This window comes from Canis lupus, chromosome 37 (genome assembly GCF_011100685.1).
Source record: "Canis lupus familiaris isolate Mischka breed German Shepherd chromosome 37, alternate assembly UU_Cfam_GSD_1.0, whole genome shotgun sequence".
NCBI classification, from domain to species: domain Eukaryota; kingdom Metazoa; phylum Chordata; class Mammalia; order Carnivora; family Canidae; genus Canis; species Canis lupus.
Window position 1 is genome coordinate 17,516,714 of NC_049258.1, and position 23,920 is coordinate 17,540,633.

The 23,920-nt window shown below is 38.9% G+C and overlaps 1 protein-coding gene across 14 annotated transcripts in view; it reads left to right on the top strand.

Moving 5' to 3' along the window:
* Window positions 1–367: 367 nt before the first annotated feature.
* UNC80 (unc-80 homolog, NALCN channel complex subunit) overlaps window positions 368–23,920 on the top strand; it is a 215,364-nt gene continuing 191,811 nt past the window's right edge. For 8 of the 14 annotated variants that reach the window (XM_038585612.1, XM_038585619.1, XM_038585613.1 and 5 more), the window contains exons 1-7: window positions 369–595; window positions 1,593–1,641; window positions 4,462–4,618; window positions 5,469–5,770; window positions 14,917–15,040; window positions 18,004–18,077; window positions 21,698–21,837. In XM_038585612.1, the coding sequence (XP_038441540.1) occupies window positions 504–595; window positions 1,593–1,641; window positions 4,462–4,618; window positions 5,469–5,770; window positions 14,917–15,040; window positions 18,004–18,077; window positions 21,698–21,837 (938 nt within the window). In that variant the 5' untranslated portion in view covers window positions 369–503. Of the gene's footprint in view, window positions 596–1,592; window positions 1,642–4,461; window positions 4,619–5,468; window positions 5,771–14,916; window positions 15,041–18,003; window positions 18,078–21,697; window positions 21,838–23,920 lie in introns of all 14 variants that reach the window. The other 6 variants (XM_038585625.1, XM_038585620.1, XM_038585621.1 and 3 more) reach the window with 2 other exon arrangements.

Genomic DNA, 23,920 nt, shown 5'->3' on the forward strand with positions numbered 1-23,920 from the left:
GGAGCAGGACGGGGGACGCTCCCGGGGCGCAGCTCGAAGGCAAGGCCGCCGAATCCCCGCGGGTCGGCGGGCGGACGAGGCGCCAGGGGCTCCGCGTGCAATGCGGGGCGAGGACCCCCCGGGCCAGCCCGCCGCTGCCGGCCGCGCCCCCAGCGCCCCCAGCGCCCCCAGCGCCGCGCTCCCGCGGGCCGGGCCGGCGCGGGCCGCTGTCCACGGTGGGAGGTGCTGAAAGCAGGGCGCGGGCGCGGGCGCGGGGGCGAGGCGGGCTGCTCGAGCGAGCGCCCCCCTCCCCGCTCCGCCCCGCCGGCCCCCCCCTGCTCCCGCAGCCGTGTTCCGCGCGCCGGGAGGGGCGGGGGAGGGGGCGAGGGACGGGGGATCGGGGCGGAGAGAGCCGGCTCTGCCTCGGGGAAGGAGGGGATGAGAGTTGGGCAGAGCGGCGGGAGGCGGCGGCCGGCGAGGAGCCAGCGCTGGGTCCTGCAGGAGGACTCCCGGGAGCCACCATCATGGTGAAGAGGAAGAGCTCCGAGGGCCAGGAGCAGGACGGCGGCCGCGGCATCCCGCTGCCCATCCAGACCTTCCTGTGGCGGCAGACCAGGTGAGGGGCGCGCGGGGCCGGCGGCCGCCTGGGGCTGGGGGCGCTCCCGGGGCCGCCCGGGTCCCCGCCGCTGCCGCCGCCGCCGCCGCCGCCGCCGCCGAGGCCGCGCCACAGCCCGCAGCTCCCTCTCTGGGGCTGGAGAGCGAGCCCTCTGCACCTGCTTAGAAAACGCGCATTTAAAAAATATTTCCGTGAAGTTTGGCCACACGCAGATTGGCAGTCGAATAAATATATACATTATTTAGGGGGTGGGAGGGCAGAAAGCCTAAGAAGAGGGGGCGGGGAACTAGGAAAGATAATTATGACTGGTTGTGCTCTTGCGTCCAATTCCCCCTCCATCTCCTGCTGTAATTCCAGGCCGGTGACCTGTTGTTTTTCCAGCTCCTGTTTGGCGAATATCTGCTATGCCCACTTGTTAACCATTTTTGCTCGGATTTAGCCAGTGTGGTCTTCCTGGTTCAAGACCCCGAGGAGGATGATTTTTGATAAGCATTTGTTTTTTTTTTTGTTGTTGTTGTTTTTCCTGGAAAGACCTGAAACCTATTCCAATTACCAGGAAACAAGGTTTTCATCATCATCATCATCATCATCATCATCATCAATCATCATTATTATTATTATTGAAATTTATCAGATAAAAAATTAGGTCCTGGAAATCACAACCCACAAACTGTGTTCATTTTTAGTTTTTGATATAATTATACACGCGAGCAATACACCACTCCTGACCATTGACAATTTGGAATCTAATTAGGAAAAAAAAGTCGTTGGAATAAAAGTGGATACAGGAAATGTGGAGATCCACATCTCTTTCATATATGTAATTACACATGTGAAAGCAAATGTCGTCAGCTGTTCAACACCTGCTCATTAACAAGCTATAGGGAGGCATGAAATTTGAGTTTTAGAGCACTATGTCTTGTCCGTTGAAAAAATGTCATAAAGATGCTGATAATTTTACTTATATTTATAACAACTATCTCTATTAATTTTTCAGTGCATTTTTGAGGCCTAAACTGGGGAAGCAATATGAAGCCTCGTGTGTGGTATGTGATATTCACCATTTAATGATTATTTCCATATTTGGTGTGGTAATTTCAACCCAAAGAAAGGCATTAAACTGTACTGACTGTATAGATTAATTTACTCAGCAAATATTATTGAGCACTTACTATGTGCTAGGCACAGTTCCAAATGATGGGATAGAGCAATAATCAAAATACAGTTTGCATTCTAGTAGCAGGAAGTCAAGCCTCTCCAAATAAGTAAAATACATAGTAAGCCAGATAGTGATAAGCACTATGGAGAAAAATGGATCAAGAAAAGAGACTGGGGGCACTGGTGGCTGGGGGCAGGGGTGGAGTGGATTCCTTGTTAAGAGCATTGGATAGGTAAGGTGCACTGCTAATGTGACTGGTAGACAAAACTGTGAAAGGGGGCTGGGGGGATAGGTAAGGGAAGAGCAAAGGGGAGGAGAAAGTCTAAAAGAACTTAGCCCAGAGTAGATAGGGGTAGAGGAGTAGAAGAAATAGTAGAGAGATAAGAAGTGCAATCTTTTTTTTTAAAGTTTTTTCTATTATTATTCGTCTGACAGAGCGTGAGAGAGAGCACACAAGTAGGGGGAGTGGAAGGCAGAGGGAGAGGGAAAAGCAGGCTCCTCTCTGAGCAGGGAGCTGATGTGTAGGTGAATCCTAGGGCCCTGGGATCATGACCTGAGCAGAAGGCAGATGTTTAACTGACTGAGCCACCCAGGTGCCCCAAGAAGTCCAATCTTTAATCAACAGTATCACGACTGTTATGGTGGAAGTTAATGAGATGAGTGCCCGTGAACTTCTCAAAGTCATAGCAGTTCTAAACTTCTGTGTCTTGCATGGTTTGTGCAAGCCTGAAAATAAATGATATAAAATAATTATGGAAATAATGCTACTAGTATTTATACTCTATAGAGTGCACTTGTCCTGAGAGGCAAAGGGAATCCCATGTCCCTAAAAATGTCCAAATCACGAATTGAAAACAAAAGACATGAAATCATAAAGCAAAAATGAAATGAACTCTTCTTAGATTTCATTAAAATTTTGAACTCCAATAAAGGTCTTCACATTTCATATATTATAACCTAAAAGTGGAAACCTCCCCATTTGGGCCTTGCCATGAAAATTTGCAAATGATCACATAGATGACCTTCTGGGAAGGAGTTCTGAAATGTGTTAGGGTCATTAAAAATGATGAAAGCCAACTATAGAGTTTTAAACACACAGGGACACACACTCAACTAGGGCTTTGTTTTATTCTAACTCCTGCTCTTCAAAGTTGCTACGGAGATATTTTTAAAATATAATCTTTTGGTAAGGACCTTTTAATGGAATTTGTTGTACTTACTTCAAGTAAGAGTAATTTGACACTTAAAAAAATCACTGAGGCTTCCATAAATCATGCTTGCAATTATACTATCTTAATATCCTGACTTTTCCCTGTTCTTGGCAAAGATCTGGCATTTTTAATGTAGTCATACAATATTAAATAACTAAGTCACATAGATAGAGAAATAAAAATGTAGAAAGCAATTTTCAGGGTTTAAAAATAATGAGTTATATTAGTGATATTTAGGAAGAAAATGATATTAAGTACCCAGAGTGCCCTGATATTATAAAATAATGCAACTCATCTTCTAAACTGTATTCAGCAAGACTGTATAAATTCTTTATAATCCTTTAATGCCCAACATACTCACCCTTTACTTAATGAATCCTTAGATACCTGAGGGCTGAAGAATTTAAAAGCTTTTGGATCTGTCTTTATTTAGTTTAAAAACCAAAACAAAACCTCATCTCTGTTTACACTCCTTACCGAAACCTTAGCATGCCTTTCATTATGAAGGTGAATTTCTTATTTTCCTGTTTTGAACCAAAAGGTAATTAGTTTTCTTTGGAATCTCTGAATGAAGCCATGTCTTTTTCTCTGATATCCTTAATAATACTACAGCTTGAATACTTGGAGTCTGTATTATGATCACCCTAGGGCACACTTCCATGGTTTTCCTGATCACACGGGGCATAAAAGAGAAATCAGGCTCAGTTCACACAAGCCAAATATTTACCAGATTTATTTCAATATTTGGTAGCTATGCTTTATAGCACTTTAGAGTGCTATCCTCCTCCTCATTCAAATAACAACAACTGCCTAGGTCACATTCGTTCTGGGATGCTCCACTCTCTGAAAGTATCCCTGGCCAAGATAGATGATTTAATAAACCAGCAAAGCTTATGACTTATTTCCCTCCAGTCTTCTCTCCCTCCCTTTCATTTTTATTCAACAGATATATTAAGTATTTCTATGATTACAGGCATTAGGTGAGGAATGTCCTGTGCCAGGTTATTGACAAGGACATGAAATAATTCAGCGACCCTCAAATCAGATTTCTTGAAAGAGTTGTATCTTATTTAACATTTGTTGAACATTGACATCCACACTGTCCTCAAGACATTTTCCCAAAAGACATTTCACTTTGTTCCGCAGTTGCGACAGCCCCTTTGGATGCCTTAGCAGCATTTTATAAACTGTTACAGAATTGCCTGAATTAAATGTGGTGCTGTGTTCTTTTTTTAGAGGAAGCTCATTTGGGTGAAAATAAAACTCACTTAATAACTCAAGTCCCGCATTTTAAATCAAAAACCTAAAAATGATTAAAATGATTGAAAAGAAATTATCACGGACCCATGATAACATGAAATGCAATGTGAGTGTCTAAAAAATTTGATCCAGGGATTTGTGTCTTTGTAGTACCTCGATCCCTAGTTTCTTGATAGTCATGATCTTCAATTCCTTATTTTACATGATTTTTTTTTCTTCTTTTTGGGTATCTGCAGTCCTTTGAACGAGTGTTGGTAGAAAACAAGCTGCACGGCCTCTCCCCAGCCCTCTCTGAAGCCATCCAGAGCATTTCCAGATGGGAGCTGGTGCAAGCTGCTTTGCCTCACGTCCTCCACTGCACGGCAACCCTGCTTTCCAACAGAAACAAGTTAGGTTGGTCCCTCCGCATTGCTTCTTCGCGGCACATGGTCGTCAGCACTCGTGGTAACAGCATCTATCAAGTGCTTATGCTTTTCGCAAGCACTGAATGCACATTATCTCATTTAATTCTCATAAAAGCCCCCTCACGTTGCTACCACAATGATATCCATTTTCCCAGTGAAGGCCCCGGCTCTCCCATTTTTAAATTTTGAATTTTATAACTTATATGCGAATATATTTTCCTTTTTAACATTAAAACATTACAGGGGAGTTAAAGACTATCCCCCATCCAAGATGAGTTCCAATCAGATTTCCCTTCTGCTCTCTCAACTCCCAAAGGGGGACCCCTTGTGCCTGGTAGTACTGTGTGTATGTGTATACGTGTGCATAAAGACTCTTCTTTTTTGGATTATCTTGCGGATTCCTCGTTCGCATATGTGCTCTTTTCCATCCAGTTCTTTCCCCTTATTTGAGTCTCTGCTCAAATGTTCCCTTTATAGAGGGGGTTTCTTGGTCACACTGTCTAAAGTAGAGTCGTTGCTATCTTCAGAGCCTGTGCTCTTAACCACCTTGCTGCCTATTTGGAGATATATGTGGGTATCCGACTGAGGAGGTATGACGCATGCCGTTTCTCCTCCTCTGACAGTACATTATGCTGCAGAGATTGTAGCCAGTTAGAAAGCCCCAAAACAAGAATGAGCCCTTCCAGCAGTGGTTGAAAGAAGTGTAGAGAAATGCTAGTGTCTCCCAGGAAATCAAATGCAGAGCAAAACAAAGATGTTCTTCCCATACCCAGGGTGGCTATCCATTGTTCTGGTAGCAGAGTTTGTCTTAATTTGACTCTGTGACTATCCCCATGCAGGCCACCAGGATAAACTGGGTGTTGCTGAGACAAAGCTCCTTCACACCCTGCACTGGATGCTCCTAGAAGCTCCCCAGGACTGCAATAGTGAGCGATTTGGGGGCACAGACCGTGGCTCCAGCTGGGGTGGCAGCAGCAGTGCGTTCATCCACCAAGTAGAAAACCAAGGTTCCCCAGGGCAGCCTTGCCACAGCAGCTCCAATGATGAAGAAGAGAACAACCGCAGGAAGATCTTCCAGAACTCCATGGCCACTGTGGAGCTCTTTGTGTTTCTGTTCGCTCCTCTGGTACACAGGATCAAGGTAAGGAGAGGACTAGTATTACGCTGATGGGGGGATAGAGGTGAGGTGGGCCTCAGATGGTGTTTTCATATTTCCATATTTGGTTGTCCTTGTCTGTATATGATCTCGTAGCAAGCCAAGACATGGACGGCTTCCTTTCTATATCAAACCACTGGACATTATTTCAAAAACACAGTTCGCAGCATGTCATTTACCTACTGAAAATCTTCAATGATTCTCCTTCTGCCCCAAGATAATGTCCAACATATTAAATATAAGGTATAAGGTCAAGGATGACCTTCTTCTTTTAATTTGTCATTTGCCAGTCCCTACTGGCATCTTCATGATCCAGCTCTGGGAGCCATTCCTTGAATATGTCCTTGCTGTTTGCTCTGCCCTCTTTCTTCTGTTCCCCTAATGATTTTCAAGCCTCAACCTCAATGTCATCATTTCCACAGATCTGTTCCTCTGAAACTCTCCAGGTAAACAGAATTGTATCTTTTTTGTATTTGTACAGCACCTTGTAAGCTATCTCTTTTATAATGTGGGTCTAGAGCAGAAATTTTAAACGGCTTATACATACTGTGGACTTTTCGACAGTGTTGTAGAATTGAGAATTGCTTTTCAAAATATTAAAGTGTAAAATACAAAAAGTAGGATTACATGGAGACCAATTGTATTAAAATGTAATTATATACAAGTATCCCTTGGGTCTGAAAGAGATAATATCATTTGAAGTTACTGTGCCACCACTCTCTAGCTGTGTGATCTTGGTGATATTACTTAATCTCTTGGATCTTCCATTAGATACACTTGTGGGTACCACTAACACAAGGTGAATATATGTAAAGAAAGCATAGTCCCAACACATGGAGAGAAATCAAGATCTATTTGTTATTTCTGTGAATGAATAAATTATAGTGTTCCATCTGAGTGCTAAATTAAGGGATAAGAAGAAATTGATATACTCAAGTGTTCCTCAATAGAATATTTGAATCCTAATGTATGGATGGTTCAAGTTATATTTTTGTGTGTGCGTAAGTGTCCGTGTGTACATACATATAGATAGGTGGTTGTGACCATTAATAGTTACTATATGGAGAATAAACTAGTAAGTCTTTTCATTCATTTTAGTTTTATTTAAAATTCACTTTCACTTGGGGCACCTGTGTGGCTCAGTCAGTTGAACGTCTGCCTTCAGCTCAGGTCATGGTCCCATGGTCCTGGGATCCAGCCCTGTGTCGGACTCCCTGCTCAGTGGGGAGTCTGCTTCTCCCTCTCCCTCTGTCCTTCCTGCTGCTCGTGCTTGCTCACTCTCTCAAATAAATAAAATCTTTTAAAAAATTGTTTTAATTCACTGTCGTTTGACACTGTCCCATTGCTGCTAGGAATAGAATTCCTAAAAGTGCTTTGTAAATTCCGAAAGTGCTTTGCATGCACTGGCCACGTTGTCCATGAAACATACTATATGTTGGCAAATTGAATTCAAATAAAATTTCAAAAGTAAAAATCTTAAAAAAATAATTAAAGAAACATACTAAAAATTTTAAATGTCATGAAATCAAATTAAATGGCTACTTTAAAATCTTTGACTTTCCTTTTTTTTTTTTTAATCTTTGACTTTCCATTTTAAAAAGTCTTTTATGATGCTTAGACTTACTAAAAAGCATTGTTCTAATAGAGGCCATTCCCTGGCTTAGGGGGCCAGCAGGTCCAGGCTCCTGCTCACTTTCTCAGCCCCATCTCCCTCCATGTAGATAGTCAATAGGCTTTCTCTCCCTCACTAGCCTCCAAGCTCTGAGGCTCGCCGTCACACTCACTCTTGCTTTCAAGTCCTGTGCTGGTTTTTCCTTCTGTATGAAACATCACCATCTCAGGAAGAATTTTCCTGGCTACTTTAGTGTCACTAGCACATGACCACACATTTTTTTCCCTCTTTGCACTTATCAGTACCCGAAATTATTTTCTGCGGTTGTTTGCATGTTCGTGGCATCACCCCCACTAGAACAGAATTCTTGAGCAAAAGGACATTGCCTATTCGGGTCACACTGTATTGCAATGTCTAGAATACTGTCTGGCCAAAATGAAGTACTCAATAACTATTTAATAAGTGAGTAAAACCAAATTATTATCAGAGGCTGATCCAGGTGCTAAGAGTAGTGATGATATGTAGATATAGTCCTTAAAATAGAGAGGACGGGAAAGAAGGCTTCTTTAAATAGTGAGAGCCCATAGAGATGTCTGTCTGTGGAGAAATATCCTCTGAATTAAAAAAATGTGAAAATACAGTACTGATGGGAATGGCTGTAATTTCATTTGAAGACATGGCTGAGCATCCAAGTCTTGGAAACAGGCCTGCATTTGATCCTACGGTTGCTGTTCCCTACTATGGGACATAGAGCAAGCCTCAGTTTTCCTCAAGTATAAGTTGGACGTGAGAATAGTTTTGTGGGGCACTGTGATGAAACATATGATAGTGCTCAACATTACACGTGAAAGGGTATTAAACGTTAGTTGCTTTTAGCGTTGGCATTTTATCGCTCTTCGTATTTTGCATTATTAGTAGAAGGGGAGCCAGATCCTCTCTTAGGGGAGAGAGTACACAGATAGTTTCTGGCTCAAGACCCTCAAGTGTTACTTATGTCCTGGAGCATTTATAAGGGAGTATTGGAGCATTTTTAAGGGAATAAGACAATGCATATAAAACATGGTACCATGACTAAATCATAATAAACAAAGATTATTAGCTGTTATTACTAACATATTATTATTTCATCATTTTATTATGACTATGAAGGGAATCTTGTTCCAGATGCTATAGGGAATAAAAAATATTAATGAGTCAATAAGTTTCTCCACAAGGCTTTCTTTTTTTTTTTTAATCTTTTTTTTTTTTTTTTTTCTCCACAAGGCTTTCTCCTTCACCTCACCTGTGTGAGCTGTTTGCTTTTTTACATGTAGTCAGGGAATGTATAGTCCTTAGGTCAGGGTTTCTCTGCTTTGGCACTGTTGTCATTTGGGGCCAAATAATTCTTCCTTGTGGGACATTGTCCTGTGCTGTGTAGGCTACCAGACACATTCCTGGCCCCTAGTCACCAGATACTAGTATCACCTCCTCCTTTTGAGTTGTGACAGCCACAAATGACCTCAGACACTGCCAAATGTCCCCCCAAGTGGGTGAGCAGGGGGTGAGAATTGCCCCTGATTGACAATCACTGCCTTAGGTTTCCACCCTCCTGTCCCTACTATACCTGTGTGGACTGCTCCTCACCAGCATCATTTGATGTCCTTTATCTCCCTCTCCTTCCTTTACATTGTCCGTCAATATTCCAACCCCAGGTAATGACCCAATTCCACTTCTACCCCTACCCCCAGATACTTGCACATTCCTGGGGGCAAATCACACAACCATCCAGACTGGTGTTTCTACAGAGTGGTGGTGTGGAAACTCTGTGGTGTCCAAACTCTGTGATGCCCACCTTGTCATTCTTTTTCTTGACTTTACTCCTTCCCATTGCCAAGCAGCACTTCCACAGACAGTGCTGTGTGTTGGGGCTCTTCTATGACATGGTGCTGCAGGAGGTGTGGGAGGCTGAAATCCTGTTGAAACCACTTTCTAACTGGATTCACAGTCTCCTGAATTGTCTCATCAAATTTCAACACTAAATTGAATCAACACTAAAGTGATCTATGTAGATCTGACTGTATCACCAACATGCTTAAAGTAATTTGTTGATTTCTCATCATAACAGCAAGTGAAACTCCAGATCTTTATTCTAGTAACTGGGCCCTCTTCTAACTAATCCTCCTGCCTGCGAGTTCCTTGGAGTCTCCCCAGGAACATAACATGCTTTCTACCAGGCCTATTCTCATGCTAGTCCTAGAATGCTTTCCTGCCCTGCCCTTCTGCCTAGAAAACTCTTCTCCATCCTTCACAACTACATTTAAGATCCATTCCTCTCTTCCTCTAGCTTTATGATAACCCATCTTCCCTCTGGTAGTCATCAGTTCTCTATAGTTAAGAATCTGTTTCTTGGTTTGTCTCTCCTCTCTTTTTTTCTTTGATCATTTGTTTTGTTTATTAAATTCCACAAATGAAAGAGGAATTGGTGGGGGGATAGGGTAACTGGGTGATGGGCACTAAGGAGGGCACATGATGTGTTGAGCACTGGGTGTTATGCTGTATGTTGGCAAATTGAATTTAAATTTTAAAATTCCACACATGAGTGAAATCATATGGGATTTTTCTTTCTCTTATTTATTTCACTTAGTATTATATTCTCTCTCCATCCCTGTCATTATAAATGACAAGATTTCACTCTTTTTCATGGCTGGATAATACTCCATTGTGAATCTATATATCACATCTTCTTTATCCCTTCTTCTATTGATGGACGACACTTCGCCTGCTTCCATAATCTGGATATTATAAATAATACTGTAAAAAGTTAGGGGCACCTGTATCCCTTGGAATTGGTTTTTTAAAACTTATTTATTGGGTAAATACCCAGTAGTGTGATTACTGGATCATAGGGTGGTTCTAGTTTTAACATTTTGAAGAACCTCCATAGTGCTTTCCATAGTGGTTGCACAAATTTGCACTCCCACCAGCAGTGTGAGAGGGTTTTTTTTTTCCTCCACATCCTTACCAATACTTGTTTCTTGTGTTTTTGATTTTAGCCATTCTGACAGGTGTGGGGTGATATCTCATTGTGGTTTTGAATTTGCATTTCCCTGGTGGTGTGTGAGATTGAGCATCTTTTCATGTATTTGTAGGCCATCTGTATGTCTTCTTTGGAGAGATGTCTGTTTGTGTCTTCTGCCCATTTTTTAATTGGATTACTTATTTTGGGGTGTTGAGTTTTAGAAGTTCTTTATATGTTTTAGATACTTGTCTTTTATCAGATATGTCATTTGCAAATATCTTCTCCCATTCGGTAGGTTGCCTTTTAGTTTTGTTGACTTTTTCCTTCACTATACAAAAGCTTTTTATTTTGATAGAGTTTATTTTTGCTTTTATTTTCCCTTGCCTCAGGTGATATATCTAGAAAAATGTTGCTGTGGCTATGCCAGAGACATTACTGCCTGTGTTTTCTTCTAGGATTTTTATGGTTTCAGGTCTTTAATCCATTTTGGTCCTTAACCCATTTTGAGTTTATTTTTATGTATGATGTAATAAAGAGGTCCAGTTTCATTCTTTTGCATGTGGCTGTTCAGTTTTCCCAACACCATTTGTGGAAGAAACTTTTTTCCCACTGCATGTTCTTTCCTCCTTTGTTGAAGATTAATTGACCATATAATTGTAGGTTTAATTCTGGGTTTTCTGTATTGTTCCATTGATCTATGTGTTTATTTTCGTGCTAGTACTGTTTTGATTACTGTAGCTTTGCAATATAACTTGAAATCTGGGAGTGTGATACTTCCAATTTTGTTTTTCTTCTTCACGACTGCTTTGACTCTTTGGGGTCTTCTGTGGTCCATACAAATTTTCGGATTGTTTGTTCCAGTTCTGTGAATAATGCTATTGGTATTTTGATAAGGATTGCATTAAGCTTGTGGATTGCTTTGGATAGTATAGACATTTTGACAACATTTGTTCTTCCAATCCATGAGCAGGGACTGTCTTTCCATTTCTTTGTGTCATCTTCAACTTCTTTCATCAGTGTTTTATAGTTTACAGAGCACTGATTTTTTTCCATACTCTTTGGTTAAGCTTATTCCTAGGTACTTTATTATTTGGGATGCAATTATAAATGGGATTGTTTTCTTAATTTCTCTTTCTGCTGCTTCATTATCTGTGTATAGAAATGCAACCAGAGTTCTGAACATCACTTCTGTGATTTTAATTTATAACTGCCTCAAATATGTCACATGAAGTCAGTCTAAAAATATGTCAAATTCTAAATTTAATTTAGTGAAAAATGATGAGTATTTATTATAACTAAGGAATTTAAGTGTGATATCATTTGATCATATTCACTTATTCTTTCAATAAATATTTATTGAGCGCCTCGTCTATGATAGGCACTACTCAGAGTACTAGAGAAATAGCAAGGAATAAAAATCCAAGTCCTCAAGGAGGTTTTCACAAAATCCAGATGTGTGACATAAACAATTTTAAAATGAAACTGAAAATAATAATAATTTATAAATTCGATTTCTCTAAACTACTAGTAAACATGTTTAGAATTGTTTCATTCTGTAATGGAAACAGCTTTCAGTGAAAGCAAGAAATGCATCTGAAATGTGGAGATACTGATTCTACTGTGTCTGTGTCTTCTGATTTTTCTAAGGACCTTACTAGACCACCCACCCCATAGGTGTTTGAATGATACTGTCTTTTCCAGCTATCAACTTTCTGGCCATATGTGCATACGTAGCATTAGATGACCCACTGGGGGGGATTCCGGAAGAGGAATTAAGGTCCCAGAGTCTATACATTCAGCCAACTTGAAAGGACTTACAAAAGAACATAGCAACATAAGAGGAGGCCACACATGCTGCAGGTGTTCAAGTCTAAAGAATGATTTGATTTAGCCCCATGTAAATGTAATGTAAATGCGAAATGTAACTATGCTCAACTAATCAACAAGTCTGTGTGATGCTCAAAAAGAAATGCATGAAGGAGATCTCAATTTGTCTCCAAAAAATATACAATCCAGTTGGAAATATATCAAATACAATAAAATAAAAACTGTCAGTGAGGGCTAACATCAATAGAACCAATGTTAAAGGCCAGGGTTTCTGTATAAGAGCACCTACCTTCTGATGCAGCATCCACTAGGATTTTATTTGTGCTGAGATTACTTATGAGGAACATGGAAAAGGACTTAGCTCAGAAGCTATGAAATCATCAAAACCAGGTCAACTGAGATTTGGCTTTCTACATTTCTGGAGACAAATCTGATAAAGTTTGCTTGCTTTAATCATCTGCTTGCTGGATCTAACACCACATGTAATGAATGCTATGTTCCTTTAACTTTAGTTCTGCCTGTCAGGCTGTTTACTCTGTATCTCTAGTTGAACATCCAACAGGCATCTCAAACTTAACACGTGTGTGACTAGGCTCCTGATATCCCCATACCTGCCCCTCCTTCATCTTGCCTATCTTTATCAAAGCCTAAAATCTTTGACGCCTCTATAGACTGTTTTCAAAATATATCCACAATCTACCACTTCTCATTCTGCCCTCTAAAAACACCCTCCTGTAATCATCCTCCACCTAGATGATAATAATAACTTCCTAAATGGTCTATCTTTCTACTCTTGCCCTTTCTTGAACTATTCTTAATAGCCTCAGTAATCCTATCAGACATACATCCAGTAATGTCACGCCACTACTCAGAACCCTCTGGTGGCTCCCCGTCTTACTCAGTAATTGCTGAAGCCCTTACAATGACCTATCAGGTCCTACATTTTTGGAACTCAATAACTTCTCTGACCTTATTTTTTTTTTTTCATCTACTCTTCTACCATTTACTTGGCTCCAGGCACATAGTCTCCTGGCTGTTTCTTTATAAACCAGGCATATTTAGGACCTTTGCACTTGCTGATCCCTTCTCATGGAATGCTTTTTCTGAAATATCTACATGGCAGCTCCTTCATTTCATTCAGATCTTTTTACTCAAAAGCTGCTTTCACAACAAGGGCTTCCCTGACCATTCTGTCTAAAAATGTCAACACCTTGCAGACATCCCTTCGCCTGCTTTACTTCTCTTTTGCACTAGAAGAGCAAGGATTTTTGTATGATTTGTTCACTATTCTAGCCCAGAACCTAAAAGAGTACCAGGTATACAGTAGGTGGTCTATACATATTTGAATGTTGACCGAATTTGGTCAAGTGCTTTATGTACTTTCCTAACCCCTCCACAGGGGATCCTAGATACTTTCCCATCATAGGCACTTCTAGAGCACCAGGATCCCAGTCTCTTAGCTTATAAAGAGGCCCCTCTGTATCAATGTGTGGATTTACCAGCCTTTCCAACTGAGATTTCTTTGATGCTGAGCCACAATGATTCACCCTTTGCAGGATCACTTTTCTTTTATTCCAATTTCTTTCTACTTCTTATTCTTCAAGAACATTGGTTTTTAACCATGACTACAGATGAAAGTCAGCAGAGAACTTCAGAGCCATTCTAATTTGATCGGTCTGGGCAGGGGAAGAAGTGAGACCTGGACCTCCTAGATTGTAAAAGCTCCCTAGGTGATTATAATATGCAAGTTAGTGTTGGAAATCACTGCCCTAACTGAATTCCTGGATCTCAGTTGTGTTCATTAATCTGTGATCATGTTGTCTGCTTCCATCTCTGTTTTTTGAGAGGCTGAGTTGTTTCTTTTCTTTTTTTGTGGCTGAGTTGTTCAAAATGTAATTTCAGAATGTCATATATTTATACAATATACTTATACAATATGACATTGCATTTAAACATCTTAGCCTCTCAAAATGATGTAATGATGAAGTGGAGAATGTGCTCCCTGGAAGAGACTTTAAATTATAGATAAACTGAGTGAGTATGGGTTGTAGGGTCAGTGCAATTCAGCAAGTACTTATTGAGCTCCTATTGTGCACCCAATTTCTAATGCTGTGTTGAATATTGTGATGATGCCAGGTGCTTTGGAAGGAGGAGAATGCCTGATAGACCTTCAAGGAATTAGAGATTGCTGAGAAGGCAACATTACTGACAATAAATTAGAATTGTCTAAATATATGTTCCTGATTCCACGAAGGGCAAAAACAAGAGACGGCCTGAAGAATGGAAAGTCAAAATAGCCACTATCTGAGGATATTGATTTAAGAGGGGAAAAAGAAGGACAAATAAGTAAGAGGAATAATAATGATAACCACAAGAGATCTGCCAAGACTCTTGAAAAAAACAGGCCTTGATCACTGCTAACACAAAACAATAACTTGTGTTTCATGCTTTGTCCAAAGCTGCATTTTAATGATTAGTTTTGCCAAAAGCAGACCACCGTGGTTTCTATAGTCATTGTGGTAATAACTTAGGGATACTGGTTTACCTAGGAACATTCATCTGTGTGATGAAAGAAGGTCTAGAAGATCAGCCTACTTTGACAATAACCTTGTGAATGATATTAATCATTGCAATGACTGGATCCCTCCATCAGTTACAAGCCAGTTATTGGACATAGATCTTCTCTTCCTCCAGGAATCTGACCTTACGTTCCGACTGGCCAGTGGGCTTGTTATATGGCAGCCCATGTGGGAGCACAGACAGCCTGAAGTCTCTGGCTTCACAGCCCTGGTAAAGCCTATCAGGAACATCATTACAGGTTTGTAACTTGGACGCCCAGTGCGACAGTCTTAGCAGACTCTCTCATATGCAGAAGTAAAGGAGATGGAATGATTTGCCCTTAAGGAACCAAGAGGTTGAAAATTTCTCCAGGGAGCCTTTTTAGTACCCCAGGCTCAGGGCTCAGTCATGTGATGAGAAACTAAACCAGGGGCACATGCTGTTGAGTCATGTGGCTTTGAATAGGTCATTTCAATCCTGTGCCTCAGTTTCCTCCTAAGTAAAACAGGAGTTAAAATATAATATTGCTAGTAATTATGAGTTGTTAGGAAGAATAAATGAATTAATTACATGTAAAATTACTTAGAAGAATTCCAGGCACATAGTGAATAAGCTGTTATTATAATTATATCATCATAATTATCATCATAGTAGACAATCTTATAGGTCCTTACTAATCTTGTGTTCGTGTTTATTTGCTATCAAACTGTTTCACTATAGGAATTGTCTAATGAAGTAATCTTATTGGTGAATTGTAGAGAGACCAACACTACCTGAAAGGCTCATGCTTCACTCCAGATCTCTTACTACAGATGCACCTAATCTGAGTGTTCTTATTTCTTTAAAAGGGAGAAAATAATACCACCTTATATGGCCTCTTAGTGTGGAGTCAATTAGAATCCACATAAAGTGCCCATTTTATAGCTTAAATAAATTCCATCCTTCTATGCCCAACCAAACTTTTAGCATTGATAATGTTTAGAAAGAGATAAATTATATGGTACATCTATAGATGTATGATATATTTATATTTATATATACATATGTATGTATATATAATTAGCTTCATAAGATTTTTCTGCAGACAGTGGAAGATTATGCATGTAAAAGAGCTTCATAAGGGGAAGGAAACCACAAAGAAGTTCCTATGTATTTTCCCTCATAACATAACTTTGCAAGGTACATAATGTGTTAAAGGATTTTCTAAATAAAAGAGTGCCATATTATTCATGTAAATGATAAGATACTTATCATGACAAATCATGCTTACTATCATAAAAGATGAAATTTTTCATATAGTAAAAGCAGACTAATTCCAGGATTAATGTGTATAATACATTAACCAGTGAAATAAGTTATAAATTCAAGAATAACATTCTGTCATAAGGTTCAAATAGCAAGGAGCTAAATAAGTAACGATGTCATAGCCAGAAGTGATCTATTTCAGATTCCATGGATGGAATGAGGTTAATTTCATTGAATTAAACAATCTGAGCGTGAAGACAGATGTACAAGGTTAAAAAACTCAAAAACAATAGAAATCGGACAGAAGAAAATAAAACGTGCTACAGTAAAACAAAACTATTACTGAAAAAGACATATCTTTATGTTGATTAAGGAATCTTTTTCATGTTTTTAAGTCATCACTTTCCTTTTAAATAAAGAGGTCATTTTACATTTAGGTCTCTCTCTCTTTCTCATTACTATATAAACTATTATTTAACAGATGTATTAAAACTATTAAATCATATCCCTCATGAATCACTGGGGCTGTTCACATCACCATCCTTTTGCTGCTGAGATGATATTCACAGTGAGTTCTTTTCCTCTCTACCTGATGCCTGTGTCGTGAAATGGTACCCAGCATCTGAAGTGAAATTAAACTCAGCTCAGATACATGACCAGAAGAAAAAGCATGGCATGGGCGTAACACCCCTAGATCTCTTGTTTTGTGACCTTGGTAAATCCCTTTCTCAACATCTGTTTACTCAGAATTCTGATATGGCATGGTCATCTTCACTTCCCACTGTTCCCAGTCCTCAGGAAAAGATGTAACTGACTTGAATCTTTCCATAGGGGAAGCTTCATGTGGTCATAAAAGCACAGCCAGAAAGCCTGGGCGTGAACCTTCACGTAAGGGTCAGATGATCTTGGGCAAGTTAAACTTTCTGTGCCTTAGTATCTTTATCTGTAAAATGGGTCTAATAATATACTATATGTCTGATAGGGTTATTGTAAGGGTTAAATGAGTTGAGACAATAGTTCCCCCTGCCCTTATCTGTAGTTTCACTTTCTGCAGTTTCAATTCCCTGTGGTCCAAAAGAAGATTATTTAATCCTCTTCTGACACATTGTCAGAAGGTCAGTAGGAACCTAACACCATGTTGAAATGCCTATATCCTTCCCCTCACTTCATCTCTTCACGTAGGCATTTTATCATCTCACATCATCACAAGAAGAAGGGTGAATACAGTACAATAAAGTATTTTGAAAGAGAAAGAGACCGCATTCACATAACTTCAGTTACTGGATATTGCTATGATCGTTCAATTTTATTATTAGTGATTGTTGTTAATCTTTTACTGTGTATAATTTATAAATTAGACTTTATCATAGGTATGTTATATGTAGGAAAAAACATAGTATATATAGTATCTACAGTTTGAGGCACCCACTTGGAGGAGATCCCCCACAGACAAGAGAGGAATACTGTGTACATAAAAAGCTTTAAAAAGGATATAGCAGAGGGATCCCTGGATGGCTCAGTGGTTTAGTGCCTGTCTTCAGCCCAGGTCATGGTCCTGGAGTCCCAGGATTGAGTCCCACATCAGGCTCCCTGCACGGAGCCTGCCTCTCTCTCTGCCTATGTCTCTGCCTCTCTCCCTCTGTGTCTCTCATGCACAAATAAATAAAATCTTTAAAATATATATATAGCAGATATTCGGTACTACATAGATGTTAACTACTATTATTTTTAGTATTGCCAGATTTTTAGCACCCTCGCCTATTGAGTCAGACTGAAAAGACGAAGAAATCTACATTGTTATGATAACCTAGAAATGTGAAGGCTTTTAAATTGGTTATTTGATTTCTGTTACAACATATGCTATTAAATGACTTCTTTCAAGTGATAATGATATGTTAAATTTTTTAAAGATGTGAGCTGATGAATAAAATGAGCTTATCATAATCTTATAAAATTTGTGATGGCATTTCTTGGCAGCTAAGAGAAGCTCTCCCATCAACAGTCAAAGTCAAACCTGTGAATCACCAAATCAAGACACAAGACATCGAGAGGTGAGTTTATTGTGTTCGTGGGAAGAAAGGAGGTGGTCATTTCCTGGATGTGTGCAGTGAAGTGTGAAGGATAAGACATGAGTTCTAGAATGATACTACTTGGTTTCAAAGCAAGTTTCTACTGCTGAATATAAAACTTTAAGCAGTCTCAGGTTTTCTGTCTGTCAAGTATGGAAAGTAATTTTATGCACTTTGCCAGTGTGGGAGTGCTGAAGTAAGACCATGTATAACTGGTGCTTTATCTTTGTGGCAAGTATAATCAGTAGTGCTTTATCTCCATAGCAAGTGAGTAATCAATAGTGCTTTATCTCAGTGACTAGTGTGTAATCAGTAGTGCACTATCTTGATGGTTAGTGTGTAATAAGAAGTGCTTTATCTCAATGGCTAGTGTGTAACCTTCAATAAGTGTTAGTTATCACTATTTATACCACATTAATTAAGGTGTCATCTTGTTCTCAATTATCAAATCTCCTAATATTCTTTAGGCACGCCTAATAGAGCTAAGATAATGCTGCAGCAGTGGGGAGGAGGGAGTAGAAAGGAGGCATAAGGTATAGCCCTATCCCTCAAGAAATCTAAAGGTTAAGGAAACATCAAGACTAATCCCCATAAGAGAAAATGAGTGGGAAATATCAAGAGAAAATGAGTGGGAGATATCAGAGAGGGAGACAAACCATGAGAGACTACTAACTTTGCGAAATGAACAAGAGGTAGTAGAAGGGGAGGTGGGGGGGGGGTGACTGGGTGATGGGCACTGAGGGGGGCACTTGATGGGATGAGCACTGGGTGAGATGCTATATGTTGGCAAATCGAACTCCAATAAAAAATATAAAAAAAGACTAATCCCTATAAAACAGAATATGCATGATAAAAAGAATATAATTCAGTGAGAATTTTTCATGCAACTCCTTGATTTGGAAAAGAAAATGAAGGCCAGGGTAGTTCAAAGCCACATAACTATGTATACCACCATTAACTTAGTAATGCACTTCCAATTCAACATGTGCAAAATATAGTTTGCTGCTTTCCATCGACACTGGATCCTCTTTCTAACTGATGCATTACTGTCAGCAGTGCCATCATGCTTTTTACCCTTAAAACCACAAGTTTTGGAGTCCTATTATATCTACTATTTACTGAACATTTGCGAAGTACAGACACTGTGATTTATATGCTATATTTTGTCTATTCTGATTGTTTTTCACTTTTCACATATTTGAAATCTGGTGTTTAATGATCTTTGGCCTCTTAAAACCTCCCTGCCTGGTAGCAGTATTGATAAGGTTGTCATTTTCATATGGTTGTGCGGCATTAATTTGTCATTTCCAGCCTCTAAATTTGCAGAATCTGGATCAGTGGCTTAGAAGAATATGTCAGAGGGAATAGTGGAGCTCTCTTTTAAGGAATAACACTCTTAAGAAATAACATTTTTGACACAGAGGAAGTTACTCTACAGAAAAACATAAACACTCCGATTTAAAATTTAGAAATTTCAACCATACCTCTTCCAATTTATTTCACTTACATCTTTTTTTTCCATATACACAGGATGAATATATAATCAAAGGCTATGCCTATATAAATCTAAGATAGTGCTTTTAATAAGTATATTAGAAAAAAGTCCTCACTGGTAAGTGTCCTAGTTGAATTAACAGAGTTTTTTTTTCTTAATTGAACATAAAATAATGGTGTGTCTTCTAACTGATGACATGTTAGATACAACAAAATAGGTCTATTTCATTCTCCTTCCTCCTCTTGTTTGATTTCTTGCTGAGTCATCTTGTTTGATCTTGTTCCGGTGCTCAGACTTGCTCTCTATTCTCCACGCCCACTGCTACCCTCTAAATCCCGGCCCTCATAACTAGATTGCAGCTGGAACCACCTAATTGGATTTTTCTACCTCTAGCTTTTCCTGCTTCACATAAATACCACTTAATAATGCCTGACTAATCTTCCTAATGCATCATTTATTTATTAACTCATCATCCCACAGAGGCTTATTATATGCAAGGGTGCCGTTCTTTCTCTATATCCCTTGCTCCCCGGGAATCTGTAGTGGATTTATTTTGCCATCACCTCCGGACCAAACTCCTCTCTCTGCTTCTCCATGACTCTACTACCTGGAATCATTTTTCTTCAGTGACCTTGTTTACCCTTCACTAGTTAAGCCTGCTTCTAATATACAGAGCATGCTGCTTTAGCCTCTGGGTCTTTGCTCAGACTGTTACCTTTGAGTGGAATGCTACCTTTCCTCCTCCTTGCCTCCTTGTCTAAATTTTATCCTTCTTTTAAGGATCAATTAAGATCTCAATGCCCCCACAAACTCCTGTCTAATTACTCTAAATCTACACTGCCTAATATGGTAGCCGCTAGGGCCATGTGGCTGCTGAACACTTGAAATAAGGCTAGTTTGAATTAGGATGAATAAGTATTTGAATTTGAATACATTTGAATAAGTATCAAATGTACACCAAATTTTGACAACTTAGTATGAAAAAAAAAGAATTTTTATATTGATTATAGGTTGAAATGATATTTGGGGTTAAACAATATAACATTGAAATTAATGTCACCAATTTCTTTTTTACTATTTTTAAAATTAGTTATGTGCTTCATGTTTGTGGCTTGTATTATATTTCTGTTGGGCATGCTACTCTAACCCATATTCATTTGTGATAAAATGTAAGTTCTTGACTTCAAGGTTCAAATTCATCGAATACTTTTTATCCCCTGAAATTACCCAGCATGAGGCTGACAAAGCATGCTCATGCTAAGGGATTCTCTGATCTAGTTCAGAGGACTAAGTTTATTAAATTTCTAGCTGTATTTGTTTCTCTATGCATCACGGTTGGACAATGCACTCTTATTTTACATACAGAAATGGAAATTATGAGGACTAAAATACTGTGATAAATTTTTGAGGGTCCTTATACAAAAGTGAAGAACTTCATCTGTAGTACCTATGGAAAGACAATATCCTGACAATTGAAATGAAAGACAAATTACCTGAGGAGTGTTATATTTATCAGCTAAATGTCATTAAAACAAGCTACTCTGTAAGAGAATGCTGCATTTGTGCTTAACAAATCAGAATAAAAGTCATTGTATCCAATTGGAAAGATGGATCATATCCTTTTTAAACGAGTGACAGAAAAACCTGAACCTTATGCTTTGATTCTCCTGTTCTGGCTTCAGTTTGATCAGCTTTTACTAACCTGGAGCTTGTGTCCAGCCTAGGCCTTGCTCAGCTCACCTCAGTATTGGCATCTCTTTGACGAACTGGTGATATATAACTCTTGTCCTATAGATCCTGATTACGTAGAGGTTAAAAGAAAAAAATCAAGGGCAAAATAAAATAAAATTTATGAAAGAACTTAGCTGAATGTTTCAAATGACATACATTGGTCTCTAGAAGTATGTTTCCATTCCCTTAGATGAAACCAAAACCCTTTGTTCTATGACATTGTTGTTGGCTATGCTACAAAGAAAAATTATCAATTTTATAAAACAGTGTTTGTAATATGATAGCTAATTCTAGAGGATATGATATACCTGAAGAAAAAAAAAAGGAGAAACAAAGAAAAAAAGAAAAACTAATCTGTTATCTCTGCCTCCAAAAGGGACTCCAGGTGGTCTGCGAAACTTTCCCGTCAGATCCCATGTCACCCAAGGCCACCATTTCAGGCTGCCACCGAGGAAATTCCTTTGATGGAAGTCTGTCCTCCCAAACTTCCCAGGAAAGAGGCCCATCACATTCCAGGTACGTGATTGCAGTGTTAGGGACAAAAGTGTTTTTCCCTGATCACCAAAAGTTAAAGATGCATTTTTAGCTACTTGTATAGACTCTGTTCCTTAGAATGTGTCAGTGCATGATATGTGTATATACATATCCTTGGTTGTGGTATAATTAGGTTAATAATTCCAGAAATGTACTATGAGTGGCTCTCATTTAAACAAACTTGGGTGGAAGTGAGAAGACCTGATGATGAGATGTCTGAATTAGATGATATTTTAAATATTTAAATACAGAACTTAAAATTATGCTATTGAATATCATGCTGCAGGGATATGAAAAGATCCATTAATTTATTATAGAAGAATACTTTATGCCAGCAGATCCTTGTTTAAAATGCGTGCTTTTAAAATACCCACCGAGAATCGAAAAGGCTGTTCTTTGTAAACATTACAGCATTGCCCTTGTTAGCTTGTGTACCTGGTAAATTTGCTCACAAATGCCTTTCCTTGGGACAGACATCATTCCACTTTTTCCTGGTCCCCACTGAAGTGATGAAAGCCTGAATTCATGAGGTTTGCTTTTTGAACCCAATTAGAAACTCCACTTAGGGGGCAGAAGTCCTTGAGACCACTTGGGTATCCCTGCTTTCAAATGAGGTTACTATCTAGTGGATAGTATTTTAAAATGAGGCATTTCTTAAAAACAGTTTTATTGAGGTATTATTGACATACCATAAAATTCACCTATTTAAAGTGGACAACTTAATGGTTTTTAGCAAATCTATAGAATCATGGAACTATCACCAGTCTGATTTCAGAACATTTCTGTCATGCAAAAATATCCCTTGTGCCCACTTTCAATCTCTCCCATTCCCACACCCTGGTCCAGAAGATCACTTAATATATTTTCTGTCTATATAGTTGAATTTATAGAATTTTCAAATAAATAGATGCATACCCTATATGGTCTTTTATATCTGGCCTCTCTCACTTAATGCTGTAGAGTTCTGCCCACATTAGAGCATGTGCAAGTAGTTCCTTCCTTTTTATTGCTAAAGAGTGTTCTGTTGTATATCACATTTGAGGTATCCATTTGTCAGTAGATGAATATTTGAGTTGTTTTGACTTTTTGTCTATTATGAATAATGCTGCTGTGAACATTCATGTACAGGTTTTTGGGCAGGCATTTGCTTTCAGTTCTTGTATTCTAAGTAGATATGTAAGAGTAAAATTGCTGGGTTGTATGGTAAATTTATGTTTAATTTTTTTAAGAAACTGCCAAACTATTTTCCAAAATGGCTGGACCATTTTACATTCCCATCAGAAATGCACTAAGGCTCATTGTCTCTATCTCCTTGGCAGCAACTCTTCCTGTCTTTTTTACTAGAGCTATCCTCATGGGTATGAAGTGAGATCTGATTGTGGTTTTAGTTCATATTTTCCCTAATGACTAATGATACTAAGTACACATTTTCAGATGCTTATTAGCTATTTGAATATCTTCTGTGGTGAAATGTCTATTCAAACCTTCTGCTCTAGTGTTAACTGGGTTGTTTGTCTCCTTATGACTGAGTTGTAGAATTTTGTTTTTGTTTTTTTTTATTCTGGATACAAGTCATCTACAGATATTTTTTTCTCAGTATTATCTTGCCTTTTCATTTGGTAATTTTTAAATGATATACCTTCTTCTGGCACCAGAACCAGGCTACGTGGTTATAGCATTTTTTTTTAAAGATTTCTTTGAATTGTTGAAAGCATGAAGTTATATGAATATAATTGCTTTTTAAGCCAAATACTACTATGTTGTTCTTTGAAAAAATAATATGCAAAGAGTTTATCTTTGTGTCTTTATTTTGAACTTTAAAAGTAAGTGGCCCAGTTAAATGATCTTTGGCTGATTGAGACTATGAATGCTGATAGCAATGTTAGTTGTATACGCAGAGATTGTTCATATTTATCCATAGGGCTTACTGTTCTAGGTCATTGGTGATAATGAATACTTAAAATCATGTCATTTTTAATGTGGAGGGAGCCCCTTGAAGATCACCAACTCAATCCGATGCACTACAACATTTTCAACACTTAAACCCTTTCAACAATGAGGAATT